At 39.8% G+C, this 18847-nt stretch overlaps 1 protein-coding gene across 1 annotated transcript in view; it reads left to right on the plus strand.

Moving 5' to 3' along the window:
* The window catches only part of LOC116814442 (probable maltase-glucoamylase 2), a 107155-nt gene extending 92364 nt beyond the window's left edge, over positions 1–14791 (plus strand). The window contains exons 45-48 of the mRNA XM_032761983.2: positions 396–445; positions 10732–10902; positions 12232–12721; positions 13061–14791. Of these exons, the coding sequence (XP_032617874.1) occupies positions 396–445; positions 10732–10902; positions 12232–12721; positions 13061–14760 (2411 nt within the window). The 3' untranslated portion in view covers positions 14761–14791. The remainder of the gene's footprint in view (positions 1–395; positions 446–10731; positions 10903–12231; positions 12722–13060) is intronic.
* Positions 14792–18847: the final 4056 nt, after the last annotated feature.

The raw sequence follows: 18847 nt of genomic DNA on the forward strand, positions 1-18847 counted from the left end.
TGGAGCCTAAATTCCTAACCACTTGCCTCTGCTTTATCATCATAGTCTTTAACATCATAGCTATGTGAACTGCTATGACTACATATTTGCTATCTCGCACAGAATAACCAAACAGTAGTCTCCACACTTCAGCTAATCTATCCTTTGTTCAACCCAGATTCTCTTGCATTTGTAACCTTCTGACCACCCCGGCAAGGTACTCATTTCCATCTGCACATCCCCACACTAACATGCAATGAAATAGTCTCTTAGCCACTATCTTCAGTACTCCTCAGAGAGGTGAGAATCATCAGTAACTGTGACCCCATTGAGATATTTTCTGACCACTCTCAAGATTACTTGCTGCAACTGAAGCAGTTAGCAGTTGTTTATTGTTTTCTTTTCCTTGTTTGCAGATACCTATGAAAATGGAAATTATTTTTTAGCAAACTTTATAGCAGCTCAGGTAAGACTAATTTACTACATTTTATAAATCTTTTCCCAGTTGTCTACAGATTAAACATTACAGTTAACTGTGTAAATGTAATATCCCACATCTTAATAGGAGGTTCTTCTTGCCTTTACTTTTATAATCCAGGTCTGTTGTCATTAAAATAAGGAAGAAACAATCCTTATTTTGGCAGTTTTCCAGTATACCATCTCTATGAAAAGAAACTTGGAATTCATACAATGCTGGGGAAAAAATGGGGCCTTGAATGTATAACATGTTTTCCAAAGATGGGAGATTTACTGGCTGATAAATTTTGAAAGGAAAATGCTATATAAGCTATTTATTATGCAATAATGCATAAAAGACCTCAAAACCTTAGTGGCATCTAACAATAAGCACTTACTTAGCTCATGAGCTTGCAGGGCTCAGAGGATCTGGGCCTGGTCTTGGCTGATCTTTGCTAGCTCACATACATCTCCAGTCAGTCTTGGGTCTGTTGGGCTGTTTAGATAATCTTGGCTGTATTCACGTATCTGGGGGGTCAGCTGACTCTCATAAGATTTATCATGGCCTTGTGGGAAGGTGTAGGCATGGCTTCTTCATAATTATGGAAGAGGGCTAAAATAAAAATAAAAGTGGAGATCACTTAGTTCTTTTTAATTTTTTTTGTATCGAGTTGACTAATTTCCCATTACCAAAGCAAAGTCACATGGTCAAGCCCAGAGACAGAGGAGGGACAGAATGCCTCAGCTGGAGTGGGAGGGAATTGCAAAACTGCATGGAAAAGGGTATGGATTTGTAAGGGTTGAGTATTTCATAACAATGATGCAATCAATGCACCTTGCATGTTAAGTGATCCCATGGATAATCTATATAATTTTAATTAGAGTATGAGGGGGATCATTCTAGGTCAAACCTGGATTCTGCTTCTTTATTTTTACCTAGTCACTTTAACAAAGGAGTAGTATAGCACAAATCTATTTTTTTTTTTTTTTTTGAGACGGAGTCTCACTCTGTCACTCAGGCTGGAGTGCAGTGGCGCAATCTCGGCTCACTGCAAGCTCCGCCTCCCGGGTTCATGCCATTCTCCTGCCTCAGCCTCTCTGAGTAGCTGGGACTACAGGCGCCTGCCACCACGCCTGGCTAATTTTTTGTATTTTTAGTAAAGACGGGGTTTCACCGTGGTCTCGATCTCCTGACCTCGTGATCCACCCACCGCGGCGTCCCTAAGTGCTGGGATTACAAGCGTGAGCCACCACACCCGGCCCAAATCTATTTTTTTCTATAACAGTGATTCACATATTTGAAGATGTCTCTCAGTTATTCCTTTTGTCTTCTTAGAAATATATGTCACCAGGATACCTTCATATTTCCTCTATTTCCTGCTTATAGTGGTTTCCAGATCTGATCATTCTGTTTAGACTCCAGTTAACTTAGATTTCTTTTAAAACATCAGAACTGAGAGCATATTTTAGAGCTGTCCTATCCAGTATGATTGCCACTAGCCACATGTGGCTATTGAGCACTTGAAATGTGACCAGCCTAATTTGAAATATTCAAAAGTTAGCTTAAAAAAATTCAAAAATGATTTGTGGACTTCCTGGGCAAGATGGCCAAATAGGAACAGCTCTGGTCTGCAGCTCCCAGTGAGACAAATGCAGAAGGCTGGTGATTTCTGCATTTCCAACTGAGGTACCTGGTTCATTTCATCGGGACTGATTAGACAGTGGGTGCAGCCCACAGAGGGAGAGGAGAAGCAGGGTGGGGTGTCACCTCACCCAGGAAGCACAAGGGATCAGGGAACTCCCCCCTGTAGCCAAAGGAAGCCACAAGGGACAGTGCTATCCGGCCCAGATACTACGCTTTTCCCACGGTCTTTGCAACCCACAGACCAGGAGATTCCCTCAGGTGCCTACACCACCAGGACCCTGGGTTTCAAGCACAAAACTGGGCGGCCATTTGGGCAGACACCAAACTAGCTGCAGGAGGTTTTTTTTTTCATACCTTAGTGGTGCCTGGAACACCAGTGAGACAGAACCATTCACTCTCCTGGAAAGCCAGGGAGCCGAGTGGTCTTGCTCAGAGGATCCCAACCCCACAGAGCCCAGCAAGCTAAGATCCATAGGCTTGAAATACTCGCTGCCAGCACAGCAGTCTGAAGTCGACATGGGAAGCTTGAGTTTGGTGGAGGGAGGGGCATCTGCCATTACTGAGGCTTGAGTAGGTGGTTTTCCCCTCACAGTGTAAACAAAGCTACCGGGAAGTTCAAACTGGGCAGAGCCCACCACAGCTCCACAAAGCTGCTATAGCCATACTGCCTTTCTAGATTCCTCCTCTCTGGGCAGGGCATCTCTGAAAGAAAGGCAGCAGCCCCAGTTAGGGGCTTGTAGATAAAACTCCCATCTCTCTGGGACAGAGCACCTGGGGGAAGGGGCTGCTGTGGACACGCTTCAGCAGACTTAAACCTTCCTGCCTGCCAGCTCTGAAGAGAGCAGTGGATCTCCCAGCACAGTGCTGGAGCTCTGCTAAGGGACAGACTGCCTCCTCAAGTGGGTCCCTGACCCCCATGCCTCCTGATAGGGAGATACCTCCCAGCAGGGGTCAACAGACACCTCATACAGGAGAGCTCCAGCTGGCATCTGGCAGGTGCCCCTCTGGGATGAAGCTTCCAGAGGAAGGAGCAGGCAGCAATCTTAAGTGTTCTGCAGTCTCCACTGGTTATACCCAGGCAAATGGTCTGGAGTGGACCTCCAGCAAACTCCAACAGACCTGCAGAAGAGGGGCCTGACTGTTAGAAGGAAAACTAACAAACAGAAAGCAATAGCATCAACATCAACAAAAAGGATGACCATGCAAAAAATCCATCCAAAGGTCACCAACAGCAAAGACCAAAGGTAGATAAATCCATGAAGATGAGGAAAAACCAGCGCAAAAAGCCTGAAAATTCCAAAAACTAGAATGCCCCTTCTCCAAAGGATCACAACTCTTCGCCAGCAAGGGAACAAAACTGGAGAGAGAATGAATTTGATGAACTGACAGAAGTAGGCTTCAGAAGGTGGGTAATAACAAACTCCTCTGAGCTAAAGGAGCATGTTCTAACCCAATGCAAGGAAGCTAAGAACCTTGATAAAATGTTAGAGGAATTGCTAACTAGAATAACCAGTTTAGAGAAGAACATAAATGACCAGATGGAGCTGAAAAATATAGCATGAGAACTTCATGAAGCATACACAAGTATCAATCACTGAATAGATCAAGCAAAAGAAAGGATATCAGAGATTGAACATCAACTTAATGAAATAAAGTGTGAAGACAAAATTAGAGAAAAAAGAATGAAAAGGAACAAAGCCTCCAGGAAATATGGGACTATGTGAAAAGACCAAACCTACATTTGATTGGTGTAGCTGAAAGTGACGAGGAGAATGGAACCAAGTTGGAAAACACACTTCAGGGTATTATCCAGGAGAATTTTCCAATCTAGTAAGACAGGCCAACATTCAAATTCAGGAAATATAGAGAACACCACAAAAATATTCCTCAAGAAGAGCAACCCCACGACACATAATTGTCAGATTCACCAAGGTTGAAATGAAGGAAAAAATGTTAAGGTCAGCCAGAGAGGAAGGTTGGGTTACTCACAAAGGGAAGCCCATCAGACTAACAGCAGATCTGTCTGCAGAAACCTCACAAGCCAGAAGAGAATGGGGGCCAATATTCAACATTCTTAAAGAAAAGAATTTTCAATCCAGAATTTCAAATCCAGCCAAACTAAGCTTCATAAAGTGAAGGAGAAATTAAATCCTTTACAGACAAGCAAATGCTGAGGGATTTGGTCACCACCAGGCCGCCTTACAAGAGCTCCTGAAGGAAGCACTAAATATGGAAAAGGAAAAACCAGTACCAGCCCCTGCAAAAATAAACCAAAATGTAAAGACCATTGACACTATGAAGAAACTGCATCAACTAATGGGCAAAATAACCAGCTAGCATCATAATGACAGGGTCAAATTCACAAATAACAGTATTAACCTTAAATGTAAATGGGCTAAATGCTCCGATTAAAAGGCACAGACTGGCAAATTGGATAAAGAGTCAAGACCTACTGGTGTGCTGTATTCAGGAGACCCATCTCACGTGCAAAGACACACAGACTCAAAATAAAGAGATGGAGGAAGATTTACCCATCAAATGGGAAGCAAAAAGAAAAAGTAGGGGTTGCAATTTTAGTCTCTGATAAAACAGACTTTAAACCAACAAATATCAAAAAAGACAAAGAAGGCCATTACATAATGGTAAGAGCTAACTATCCTAAATACATATGCACCCAATACAGAAGCACCCAGATTCATAAGGCAAGTCCTTAGAGACCTACAAAGAGACTTAGACTCCCACACAATAATAGTGGGAGATTTTAACACCCACTGTCGATATTAGACAGATCAACAAGACAGAAAATTAGTAAGGATATTCAGGACTTGAACTCAGCTCTGGACAAAGCAGATGTAATAGACATCTACAGAACTCTCCACCCTAAATCAACAGAATATACTTTCTTCTCAGCACCACATAACACTTATTTGAAAATCAACCACATAATTGGAAGTAAGACACTCCTCAGAAGATGAAAAAACAGAAATCATAACAAAGAGTCTCTCAGACCGCAGTGCAATCAAATTAGAACTCAGGATTAAGAAACTCACTCAAAACCACACAACTACAGGGAAACTGAACAACCTGCTCCTAGATGACTACTGAGTAAATAATGAAATTAAGGCAGAAATAAATAAGTTCTTTGAAACCAGTGAAAACAAAGACACAACATACCAAAATCTCTGGGAGTTTTTAGAGGGAAATTTATAGCACTAAATGCCCACAGGAGAAAACAGGAAAGATCTAAAATCAACACCCTAACATCACAGTTAGAAGAACTAGAGAAGCAAGGGCAAACAAATTCAAAAGCTAGCAGAAGACAAAAAATAACTAAGATCAGAGCAGAACTGAAGGAGAGAGAGACACGAAAAACCCTTCAGAAAAATCAATGACTCCAGGAGCTGGTTTTTTGAAATGATTAACAGAATAGTTAGACTGCTAGCCAGACTAATAAAGAAGAAAAGAGAGAAGAATCAAATAGATACAATAAAAAATGGTAAAGGGGAGATCACCACTGATCCCACGGAAATACAAACTACAATCAGAGAATACTATAAACACCTCTATGCAAATAAACTAGAAAATCTAGAAGAAATTGATAAATTCCTGGAAACATCCACCCTCTCAAGGCAAAACCAGGAAGAAATTGAATCCCTGAGTAGACCAATAACAAGGTCTGAAATTGAGGCACTAATTAAGAGCCTACCAACCAAAAAAGCCCGGGACCAGACAGATTGACAGCTGAATTCTACCAGAAGTACAAAGAGGAACAGGTACTGTTCCTTCTGAAACTATTCCAAACAAGAGGGACTCCTCCCTAACTCATTTTATGAGGTCAGCATCATCCTGAAACCAAAACCTGGCAGAGACACAACAAAGAAAGAAAATTTCAGGCCAATATCCCTGATGAACATCGAGGCAAAAGTCCTCAATAAAATACTGGCAAACCTAATCCAGCAGCACATCAAAAAGTCACGATCAAGTTGGCTTCATCCTTGGGATGCAAGGCTGATTCAACATATGCAAATCAATAATCGTAATCCATCACATAAACAGAACCAACGACAAAAACCACATGATTATCTCAATAGATTCAGAAAAGGCCTTTGATAAAATTCAGCACCCTTTCATGATAAATAATAAACTCAATAAACTAGGTATTGATGGAACAAATGTAAAAATAATATGAGCTATTTATGACAAACCCACAGCCAATATCATATTGAATGGGAAAAAGCTAGAAGCATTCCCTTTGAAAACCAGCACAAGACAAGGATGCCCTCTCTCACCACTCCTATTGAACATAGTATTGGAAGTTCTGGCCAGGGCAATCAGGCAAGAGAAAGAAATAAAGCTTATTCAAATAGGAAGAGAGGAAGTCAAATTATCTCTATTTGCAGATGACAGGATTGTATATTTAGAAAACCCCATTGCCTCAGCCAAAAATCCCGTTAAACTGATAAGCAACTTCAGCAAAGTCTCAGGATACAAAATCAATGTGCAAAAATCACAAGCATTTTGATACACCAATAATAGAGAGCCAAATCATGAGCAAACTCCCACTCACAATTGCTACAAAGAGAAGAAGATACCTAGGAATACAATTTACAAGGGATGTGAAGGACCTCTTCAAGGAGAACTATAAACCACTACTCAAGGATATAAGAGAGGACACAAGCAAATGGAAAAACATTCCATGCTTATGGATAGGAAGAATCAATATCGTGAAAATGGTCATACTTCCCAATGCAAATCAAAACCACAATGAGATATCATCTCACGCCAGTTAGAATGGCCATCATTAAAAAGTCAGGAAACAACAGATGCTGGAGAGGATGTGGAGAAATAGGAAGGCTTTTACACTGTCAGTGGGAGTGTAAATTAGTTCAACCATTGTGGAAGACAGAGTGGTGATTCCTCAAGGATCTAGAACCAGAAATACCATTTCACCCAGCAATCCCATTACCAAAGGGTTATAATCCCATTACCCAAAGGGTTATAAATCATTCTACTATAAAGAAACAGGCACATATCTGTTTATTACAGCACTGTTCACAATAGCAAAGACTTAGAACCAACCCAAATGCCCATCAGTGTTAGACTGGATAAAGAAAATGTGGCACATATATACCATGGAATACTATGCAGCCATAAAAAAAGAATGAGTTCATGTCCTTTTCAGGGACATGGATGAAGCTGGAAACCATCACACTCAGCAAACTAACACAGGAACAGAAAACCAAATACCACATATTCTCACTCATATGTGGGAGTCGAATAATGAGAACATAAGGGCACAGGGAGGGGAACTTCACACACCGGGGCCTGTCAGGGGGTGGGGGGCAAGGAGACGGATAGCATTAGGAGAAATCCCTAATGTAGATGACGGGTTGATGGATGCAGCAAACCACCATGGCACATGCATAATACCTATGTAACAAACCTGCATTTCTGCACATGTATCCCAGAACTTAAAGTATAATTTAAAAAAATATATATTTGGCTGGGTGTAGTGGCTCATGCCTGTAATGCCAGCACTTTGGGAGGCCAAGGCAGGGGGATCACCTGAGGTCAGGAGTTCAAGACCAGCCTGAACAACATGGAGAAACCCTGTCTCTACTCAAAAGCAAAAATTAGGCGTGGTGGCACATGCCTGTAATCCCCGCTACTCGGGAGGCTGAGGCAGGAGAATCACTTGAATCCAGGAGGTGGAGGTTGTGGTGAGCTGAGATTGCACCATTGCACTCCAGCCTGGGTAGCAAGAGTGAAACTCCGCCTCAAAAGAAAAAAAAATCTCATGAATAATTTTACATTGAAAAATGTTGTAATAACAACATTTGGCTATATCATGTAAATAAAATATATTTTGAAATTAATTTACCCTTTTTCTTTTCACTTTTAAAAAAAAGTGACTACTAGAAAATACTCAATTACATATATAGTTTCCCTTATATTTCTATAAGATGGCATAGACTTCCATATTGCCTACTACCTCTTTTTAGCTAGATTCTATATTTTTTCTGCTGTTATTACATTGTGTTATTTTTTAACACATGTATCAGATGTTTGGCTCATATAAATCTCATGGTCAGCTAAGACCTTCAAATTATTCTCATAGACATGATTATCAGGTCATATTGTTCCATCCTGCATTTGGCCTCTCTGAAACTAACTGCCAGACTTTGTATACTAATTAAATTTGTGTATTCTCTGCCCTTAAGAGCAGTTGGGTTGAAGACTCTACATATTTTTTCCTCTCAAATATTATTTTAATGAATATTATTTTAATGATCTGGAAGTCCTGAATTTTAGTTCTATTTCTACTGCTATTATTCAAAATAGGAAAGATACCTTGTTTAATCTGTGTTTTTTAAAAAATTGTAAAACATTAGATTGCCCTTTAATAACATCTAACATCAAAATTCCATTTTTCTGATAAATGAATTCTTATTTCTGTGATGTTTGATAGATTTTTTCCTTAAGAATAAAGGGCCTGAAATGAAAGAAAGCTCCCAACTTTCCCTGAGGGATAACTATTATCAATGGTTTCCTGGTTGGTAAACCAGCTTGTGGGAGTGGGAGATGATTTGTAACATTTGCTAATTTCTGTAGTGTAGCTACTCCCACCATCTTAACCAATTTGAAGCATCAGCTGGCTTGCAGAATTCTAGGAAATTTAAAAATCAACTCTCTCAAATCAATAAGAACTAGCTTTAGTACACCCATTTGTTTTGAGCTATGTATTTTTTCCTTGATTCTGCCTGCCCAGTAGCAAAAGTCTTCATAATGCCAATTGAACATGTTTCTTTTTTCTCTTCCTACTGCAGCCAACATAATTGAGAAATGCATAGCTTCCCTCTGCTACAACTATCTCCTTGATTATTGCATGTAATCTTCAAAATCTTTCCTTACATACCTAACTGGCCTCACGTCTCTGTTTGCTCAGCACCAGCTATGGTTGCCCTTGCACTCCTCAATGAATGTGGCTTTGTTCAATGTGTCCCTGTACCCCTATTTCCTGTCTCATAATAAATCCTTCCCATACTTCCAGGAGTTCCGAAGTTATATGTCCTCTTAAGTTCTCTCTTGACCCTCTTCTCCCGTGTAATTTTTCCTTTCTCTTCACATCCATGAAAAATATCCACTATGATTTTCCTTCGGGCCTTCATCATGTGCCACCTCATAATTTATGTCATATTATTTTAACCCTTGTATTGGTACTTAAACAATTCATGATTTGGTTAACTTCCTGTTTCTTGCACACTGTCCTTAGTCTAGGGACTGTTTGCTACACTTCTTTGTTCACTCTAAATTTAACTCGTGCAGTACTATGTACAGGGGCACCTTGTGCTTCCAACTTTACCTGTGTTATCTAGCCCTGTTGCTTTGGACCACTCACTTCATTTTCCAGAGCCTCAGTTTCCTTATCTCTAAGATAGCAATAATGATATTTTCTTTTCAAAATGATTATAAGAATACTTATGGCCAGGCGCGGTGGCTCACGCTTGTAATCCCAGCACTTTGGGAGGCCGAGGCGGGTGGATCACGAGGTCAGGAGATCGAGACCACGGTGAAACCCCGTCTTTACTAAAAATACAAAAAATTAGCCGGGCGTGGTGGCGGGCGCCTGTAGTCCCAGCTACTCGGAGAGGCTGAGGCAGGAGAATGGCGTGAACCCGGGAGGCGGAGCTTGCAGTGAGCCGAGATTGTGCCACTGCATTCCAGCCTGGGTGACAGAGCGAGACTCCGTCTCCAAAAAAAAAAAAAGAATACTTATAGGGAAAATAACTTTCATAATGCTGGTACAATAAAGTTATTTTTGGCATTACCCAATTTATTATAGCAGGCACTCAGGAAGTATATCTTCACGAAGTGTGTAGAGAGTAGAAGTATAGTAACCAGAGGCTGGGAAGGGGTGGGGGCCATAACGAGAGGTTGGTTAGTGGGAACAAAGAGACAGTTAAATAGCAGGAGTGAGTTCTTGTGTTTGCTAACATAGTAGGGTGATGATAGTTAACAACAATTTATTGTATATTTCAAAATAGCTACAAGAGAATATTTGAAATGTTTCCAACGCAAAGAAATGATGAATGTGGCTGGGTGTGGTGGCTCACCCCTGTAATCCCAGCACTTTGGGAGGCTGAGGCAGGAGGATCACGAGGTCAGGGATTTGAGACCAGCCTGGCCAACATAGTGAAACCACATCTCTATTAAAAATACAAAAATTAGCCAGGTATGGTGGCACGCACCTATAGTCCCAGCTGCTTAGGAGGCTGAGGCAGGAGAATCGCTTGAACCCAGGAGGCGGAGGTTGCAGTGAGCCCAGACCACGCCATTGCACTCCAGCCTGGGTGACAGAGTGAGACTCCATCTCAAAACAAACAAACAAACAAACAAATGTTGAATATTTGAGGTCATGGATATCCTAAATACCCTGATTTGATCACTACACATTGTATACATGTATCAAAATACCACATGTTCTCTATAAATATGTATAATTATTATGTACCAATAAAAATTTAAATACATAACTAGAAATAGCAAAGTGATATAACAAAAGTAAATTTAGGTTTGTTAATATTTTAATATGGACCATAGTCTATCAACAATATGTTATGTATTTTTTTCTCTTTATAAATTCTTTATAGAACATCCTGCAAATCCAGACCATACACAATAAGTATTTGAGTGACTCGAATCCACTAAAAGTTGGGTATATTAGAATCTGGGGTGTGAATACCTATGTGACACAAGTCAGTTTCACCTATGACAACCAGCAATTTATGGAGACAAATTTCAAGAGTGACCCTTATAATCAGGTAGGTCTGAAAGGAATATTAGCATATCACAAGTAAATTTTATCATTCTGCAAAATTATCACCAATAATTTTGCTAACGATTAAAATTATTATCATTGTTATATTTTCATGTATTAGATGGTTATAAATACGTGCAATAGATACATTCCTGAAAAGTTGCAAATGTTGAATCATATTGTAAAATGTGCAACATTAATGGTCTTTCCAGTATAGCCTAGGGGTCAGTGATCACTGGCCTGATGAGATCCTCTCCATGTATTTACCAAAGAGACTGTGCTATGTTTTGATATGTTAGTCTTCCACATTAGCAAAATAAAACTTATTTCTGCTGCAGAGGCTAAAACAAAAGAAAGTGTGATTCCCTAAAGCTGTTGAAGGTCGCCCTCATGCTTCCTGCAGTTATTCATGTCCCTGGTCAAATTGATGGATCTTACAGGTAGACGAAAATTGGCAGTAAACTGTGGTAATCATCAAATGAATACATCCCATCTGCAGTATAAGATAAAAGGTTGATAAAACAGGGGGACATAAATAGCAGGCCCTACTAGAGGATTCTAGAACCAACTAAACCAGAATTTTGGAAGATGAAATACCAAGTTACCAAAGGCAACCACAAAGAAAAAAGTATCTCACTTTTAGAACATAAGACATCATAAATACGGAGCCAGCAACCCATAAGGGATGGTTTAGAAAAGTGAAAATGGATAACCATAGTTCTTGTTTTCTAAAAGGTGAAATGAGTGCCCTGATGGTATTTGGACTTTGGAAAATGGCCCCTCTGAGCACTCAAATAGATCTTCTCCCTCTAGGCTCTTCTGGGTATTTACCTTAAAGCATTTTACCTGGACTACTGAGTTCGAAACCACTCCTTGCAAGTAATTGCTTCTAGTTAAGATTGTGCAGAAAATCCTTGAATACCTTATTTTTAAAAACTCTATGGCATATCTGATGCCTATTATGTGCCAGACACCATACTGTTTGAAATGAGGAAAACATGAAACCAGCCTGCTGTCAAGAGGACTAAAACCCAATGGCAAAGCAAAGAGATTGAAATAAATGTTGGTTTTAATCACAGCTACAAATATTTGTAAACAATAAGGTTCTGACTAAATGAAGTGAAAAGAAAAGATTTCCAGCAGAGGGATTATGCACACAGAGCATCTCTCTGTATTTATCTGACCAAAATCAATGTGACCTAACCCAAAAAGGAATGTTTATATCCTGTTACTTGAAAAGAATGAATCCATCATTTTTTGTTAAATTGTAATGTAAGAGGTGACCTACATGTGAGGTTTAAGAAGTTCTAAATTATCTCTTCTTTTCCGGCAGACACTAACTATTCAATTGACTGAGAAGACTATCAACCTGGAAAAGTTAACTGAGGTTACTTGGATTGATGGTGGTCCTGTACTTCCTACTCCAACTAAGACAAGTACCATCCCAATGAGTTCTCATCCTTCTCCATCTACCAGTGCCACCAGTTCTGAGACAATCACCAGTTCTGCCAGTGCAAATACTACCACTGGCACTACTGCTACTGTTCCTATCACAACCACATCTTTCCCAACAAGTACTACTAGTGTTACAACTAATACTACTATTCCTGATACAACTTCTCCTTTCCCTACAAGTACTGCTAATGCTAGCACTAATGCTACTGTTCCTATCACAACCACACCTTTCCCAACAAGTACTATTGGTGTTACAACTAATGCTACTGTTCTCGATACAACTGCTCCTTTCCCAACAAATACTACTACTGCTAGCACTAATGCTACTGTTCCTATCACAACCACACATTTTGCAACAAGTACTGTTGGTGTTACAACTAGTACTACTGTTCCTGATACAACTGCCCCTTTCCCAACAAATACTACTACTGCTAGCACTAATGCTACTGTTCCTATCACAACCACAGGTTTTGCAACAAGTACTATTGGTGTTACAACTAATGCTACTGTTCTCGATACAACTGCCCCTTTCCCAACAAATACTACTACTGCTAGCACTAATGCTACTGTTCCTATCACAACCACACCTTTTGCAGCAAGTACTATTGGTGTTACAACTAATGCTACTGTTCTTGATACAACTGCCCCTTTCCCAACAAATACTACTACTGCTAGCACTAATGCTACTGTTCCTATCACAACCACAGGTTTTGCAACAAGTACAATTGATGTTACAACTAATGCTACTGTTCCCGATACAACTGCCCCTTTCCCAACAAATACTACTACTGCTAGCACTAATGCTACTGTTCCTATCACAACCACACCTTTTGCAACAAGTACTATTGGTGTTACAACTAGTACTACTGTTCCTGATACAACTGCTCCTTTCCCTACAAGTACTACTAGTGCTAGCACTAATGCTACCCCTCTTCCTATCACAACCACACTTTTTGCAACAAGTACTATTGGTGTTACAACTGGTACTACTGTTCTTGATACAACTGCTCCTTTCCCTACAAGTACTACTGGTGCTAGCACTAGTGCTACTGTTCCTATTACAACCACACCTTCCCCTACAAATACTGCTGATGCTAACACTAGTAATACTGTTCCTAATACCACTATGCCTTCTCCTACAAGTAATACTACTGTGAGTACTATTGCTACCGTTCCCATTTCAGTGACTCCTTCTCTGACAAGTACTGCTGATGCCACCATTAGTACTACTGTAATTATTGTCACTACTTCTTCTCTAACAGGTACTACTGATGTTAGCACTAGTACTACTATTAATAATATAAGTACTCCTGTTCAAACAAATACTACTAATGCTAGCACTAGTACTAATGTTGCTAATATAACTGCTACCTCTCATACAAGTACTGATGATACTGTTTCTAATAATACTGTTCCAATTACAGCTATTCCTTCTCTTGCAAATACTGGTGTTGACACTACTAGCAACAGTTTTTCCATTATGACCACTTCTTTCTCTGAAAGTACTAATGCTATGAACACTACTTCTCCTACAAGTACTGATGTGGCTAGCACAAATAATGATGCTTCTATGACAAATCTTCTGTTAGCTACAATGTCTGCTGGTAATACAACTAGTGATAGTATTTCCATAACAACTACTTCTTTTGGTAATAGTGCTCCTATTGTGACTACTCCTACTCCAAGTACTGATGCTACCTCTACAAGTAATAATACTATTCCTGGCATGACTGCTTATTACCAGACTTCTCCTACCACTCCTACCCATACTCTTACTTCTATTCCTAGCTCTATTACTCCTATTTTGAGCATGTTTCCAACAAGTAATACATTCACTACTGATAAAATTACTAATTTTACTACCCCTACAAATGCAAACACCATTATTTTCAACACTCTTGATACAAAAAGTACCATGATAATAGATGCTACGGTCACTACTACCAGCACCAAAGGTAACACCATGAGTCCAGATACAGCAGTTACTTCCATAGACAAATTCACCTCACGCATCACACAGTTCACTACTCCCCATTCTGCTACTACTACAACACTGGCCTTAAGCCACACCTCATTAGCTCCTACAAATCTTTCTAATCTAGGCACCATGGATATTACTGATGCAGATAACTCCAGCGTTACGGGTAACACTACACACATTTCTGTCTCAAATATCACAACAGCCTCAGACACAATAACAGCTACTGGTCTAGATTCACAAACTCCCCATATGGTAACAAATTCTGTGGCTAGTTATTTACCTACTACTGCAACTAGTGCTACCACAGATACTACAAATATTACAAAATATGCTTTAAATACTACCACTCCTGATAGTACAGTACATACCTCTGCTACTGCACCTACTTATATTGCAAATGCCATAAATGCTACTCAAGTTCCATAATTGCTACTCAAGGCAGGGTAGTTACCTCAGATAACACCTACAAACAACTATTACAGATATAGAAAATCAGTTATGAGATACTCTATCTTATGCTACTTAAGTTTTCACAAATATTAGTACTCTAGCCATAAAAGACACAGCTACTCCAGACACTCTCGTCATTGCAGACATGTTTAGGAAGGTTTACAAACCTTATAGGTTTCACCAAAGAAGCTGTGGATGCTTATTTTGCAGCCATAATATGTGCTCTTATTATTTTAAATTATAGTTATTATTCCTATAACCTCATCAATTAAACTACAGGTGTTTTATATATCCTATATATCCTTGCTACAGATTTCACAGGTAATTTTGGTATCTCAGATAACACCACATTAGGCCCTGTAAATACTATTGCCTTAGATGTAGTTATTGAAATAGCCCAACTTGTTTCTTGGGTCACATGACATAATACCATAACCGAGAGCACTGGTGATACCACCAGCACTCAAATGGTTTCTATGCCAACAGTTATTAATATTACAGTAGAGTATGTAATTAGTAATGCTAAAAAAATGCACTTTATTTTCCTGTGGACTTTTCCAAATGCCATAGCTACCAATAGAGTCATTTGCATTACACATACTAATAGTATTATTTCTTCTGAAGAGATCCTAGCTGTAGCTACAGACATGGAAAATTCTACCATTGAAGATCTTGTATAACCTTACTTCAGGCACTGAAATAATTTAAATTATAAATACTACATGTGGGTTTGACTATCATAGAAAATAAAATGATTATAGATCCTAAAAACTTAAATTCCTGAACTTTGCAACCATTATTTCATAGGTACTACTAATACTCTTACTACAGATTTTATAAGTACTTCCACTTATAGACAGCGGAGCATTCTCAGAAAATTAGAATTAATCTAAATTATGAGATAGTCTTAAAGTCTCACTGTTACCACCAATGACTGGCTTTGACTCTAGTATAAATCAGAAATTATCCAGACAGAGGTGAGAATGTAAATATACAGCATAAGGAAGACAGCCTCCACATTGGAATCAGAGTTCATAAACTTATTTGCATTTTCTTCTATTAATACAAGCTTTTCCCTTATAATTTCACTGTTCAGACTCTCCTTCATTGTGTTAGGGTTTTCAGTCTATTCCTGGTTTTTCATATCCAAATTCATCATTCATCCTTGATCCAGTCTTTTCTTAGATCACTCAGACCCCCATGAGTAGACCCATGGTCATTACCAAATCTGGTCAGTTGGGTACTATTGTAGGTTTGACCCTAGGACAATATTCTCGAAGTTTAGTTCAGGGATCCAAGGGGGTCCCCAGGACTTTCTGGGGCACACAGATTCTTCAAATCTACTTTCATAATGATACCAAGTTATTTGTTTTTTCAGTCTCATTGTTTCATTAGTGTATAGTGGCACTGTCCAGATACTCCGTGCTGTATTGTGTCATAATAGATGAATATAGAAAAAGAAAAAAGAATCTAGCTGTCTTCTATTAAGCTAGACATTAGACAGATTTACAAAATGTAAAATAATGCCATTCTTCTTACTAATTCCTTTTGCCTTGGAAAATATAGTTATTTTTCATTAAAAACATATTTATGTTATCACAAAGTGAATATGTTATTTTTATGAATGAAAAATAAATATTTAAAAAATATTTTACAAATGACTCAATTTGATTTCTAATGCAGTAAATATTAGCAGTTATAACCCACATAAATAAAGCACAGTGCCCTCACCAGTTGTGAATGTAAAGGGGTTCTGAGACTAAAGAGTTTGAGAACAACTTCCTTTAAGTGGGCAGAAACACTGTATTTCCACTCTCATGTCCTGGTCAAGTATATTACCAACTTCCCCAGCATGTAGGTACTCCAGCATCTGTGACTTACTCCACATGAATATCTTCCACTGTCTACAAACACATCTGCCCAGCTTTTTGATCTGCCAGCCCAGCTGTACTATTGTCCAGACAATTTGATGGTGCTCCAGATGAGGGGCACAGATTCATCAGTCAGCAACATTTGCTTTTGGAATCTGCCCACAAGCTACAGTCCTCTGACCAAAGTTGATAGATCTTATTCTTGTGTATACATGACTCTTGACCTTCCAACTCAAAACAAAACTCAAAATTCTATGGGCTTGGTCAGACTCCCTCGCTTGTATCTTTACTGAGGGAGACTTAGTGCATTTGTCTTGTTGGCACCACAAACTGTGATACAGGACAAAGTGCTCTGTGTGCTAGGGCACCGTGAGATTCTGCTGCCAGTCCACCATACCAGTGCTCATTCACTGACCAACAGCTTTACTTAAAGCAGCTGGGATTTGGAAAACTGAAGATGAATCTGCTTGAACAAGCGTAGTTCTGAAGCCACCAAAGTCCAGCCTCTTAAAAACGTAAATGGAACATAATTGAAAGCATGAAATTTTGAAAAGGTAAGAAATACTTTGAATATACAAAAGTCTCGACTTTGGTCAGATGTTTGAAGAGACTTGAGAATTGAAATTCAGGAGTCGATGCACAAGTAGTGGTACTGGAACCAGGTTCAGAAAACATAAGGGCAATGTTGGCATGCTAATTCTACCATTGACAACACTAGCAAAACCTGTGCATGGACTCTGATTTATAAGGTCTAGAGAAACTCCTAAGCTCCATAATGACTGGCCCCACTGGATCACCCACATATGTGATATTAATTCTGCACTAATGATTATAACTCATGTTCTAAGTATAAAGAAATTTACTTTTCCACACTTCTGGTACTTGACACAATCCTACCTTTACCATTACTGTGGACATCATTATTTTTACACCTAAAATTTCTAGTTATTAATTTGAACTTCATTTTCTAGTATTCCAAGCATCACTATGTAAACACTATTCATGTTGACTATTTAAGAGATGTCACACATAGTGCATGATTAATTTTCCAGTGAGGAATATAGATAACAGATGTTTTGGATTAACAGGAAACTCACTGGGAGTCTAAAGGTATTTAGGAATACTTCAAGGAGTAAGGGAAGCTGGGAGGTACCCTGTAGCACAAAAAAGAGTCAAGGAAAGCCTTTCAGGTGGGGAATGAGTTGGACAAAGAGACTGACTTTACATGGTGTGATTAGGAGATATAAAATAGTCCACTCTTTCTACAGCAGGAGCATTGTGAGAAGAGACAAGATTTAAAGTTTATCAATTTCCATCACCAAACTTCAGTGTATATGAGATTAGACATTCAAATGAGGGTTGAAAGAGTGTTCATGCCAGTAAAGGAACTTACAGGGCTAGAGAATGCTTTGGTTTTCACATCCCCTTCCCCATGGGAGAGTGGAGTGGTGCTCTGTGTGGAGGGCACTGCAGAAGAAGTGCTCATGGAGATTAAGAGTGCCTGTGAGGAGCTGGGACTGGCATCTCACTCCCAGCTGGGCACTCTCTGAACTGAGAAACTCTTGTCTCTCTTCCCCACCAGGTGATACAGTGGAGCACGGAGCATGGAGCATGGAGCATGGAGCATGGAGCATGGGCAAGGTTTTCAGAAATCTCATCATGCATCTCCCAGAGTGTGGAAGCCAATGAAATCACAAAGAAAGTCGCTAGGGTCTTGCCCAGAGAGTTCCAAAGGTGGCAGGGATTGGAGACCCTGCAGTAGTGGATGCGGAGCCAGGGAAGTAGTGGTGCAACCTGGACTCAACAGTGTTCAATGGACAAGGAAGCTGAAGCTCCTCAGGTGGGTGTGGGGAGATGGCTGGGCTAGGGCTGTCATGAAGCAATCTGTCCAGAGGAGAAGGGACTCTAGTGATGAGAGGTCGTGGATGGACTTCCAAGAGTAGAAACTAAGTTTGTAGTGGGGAGAGGTCAAAATAGGTCATGCAGATTGCATCTCACCTCATGTTGGATGCTGCACTTGGGGCCTCTGAAAAACTCACTAATGTGCCCATGAGAAGAAATCAGCACTGGGGTCCTCTCACACTGAGGGTACCCGCGGATGCCTTGCCATAGCATCCATCACATGGGAACCTTTGTCTTTTCCTTTAATTTCCATCTGGCTGTGAAGGATACCGAGAAACAGTCAAGGAAGA

Source organism: Hylobates moloch, unplaced genomic scaffold, assembly GCF_009828535.3.
Source record: "Hylobates moloch isolate HMO894 unplaced genomic scaffold, HMol_V3 SCAFFOLD_1, whole genome shotgun sequence".
NCBI lineage: Eukaryota > Metazoa > Chordata > Mammalia > Primates > Hylobatidae > Hylobates > Hylobates moloch.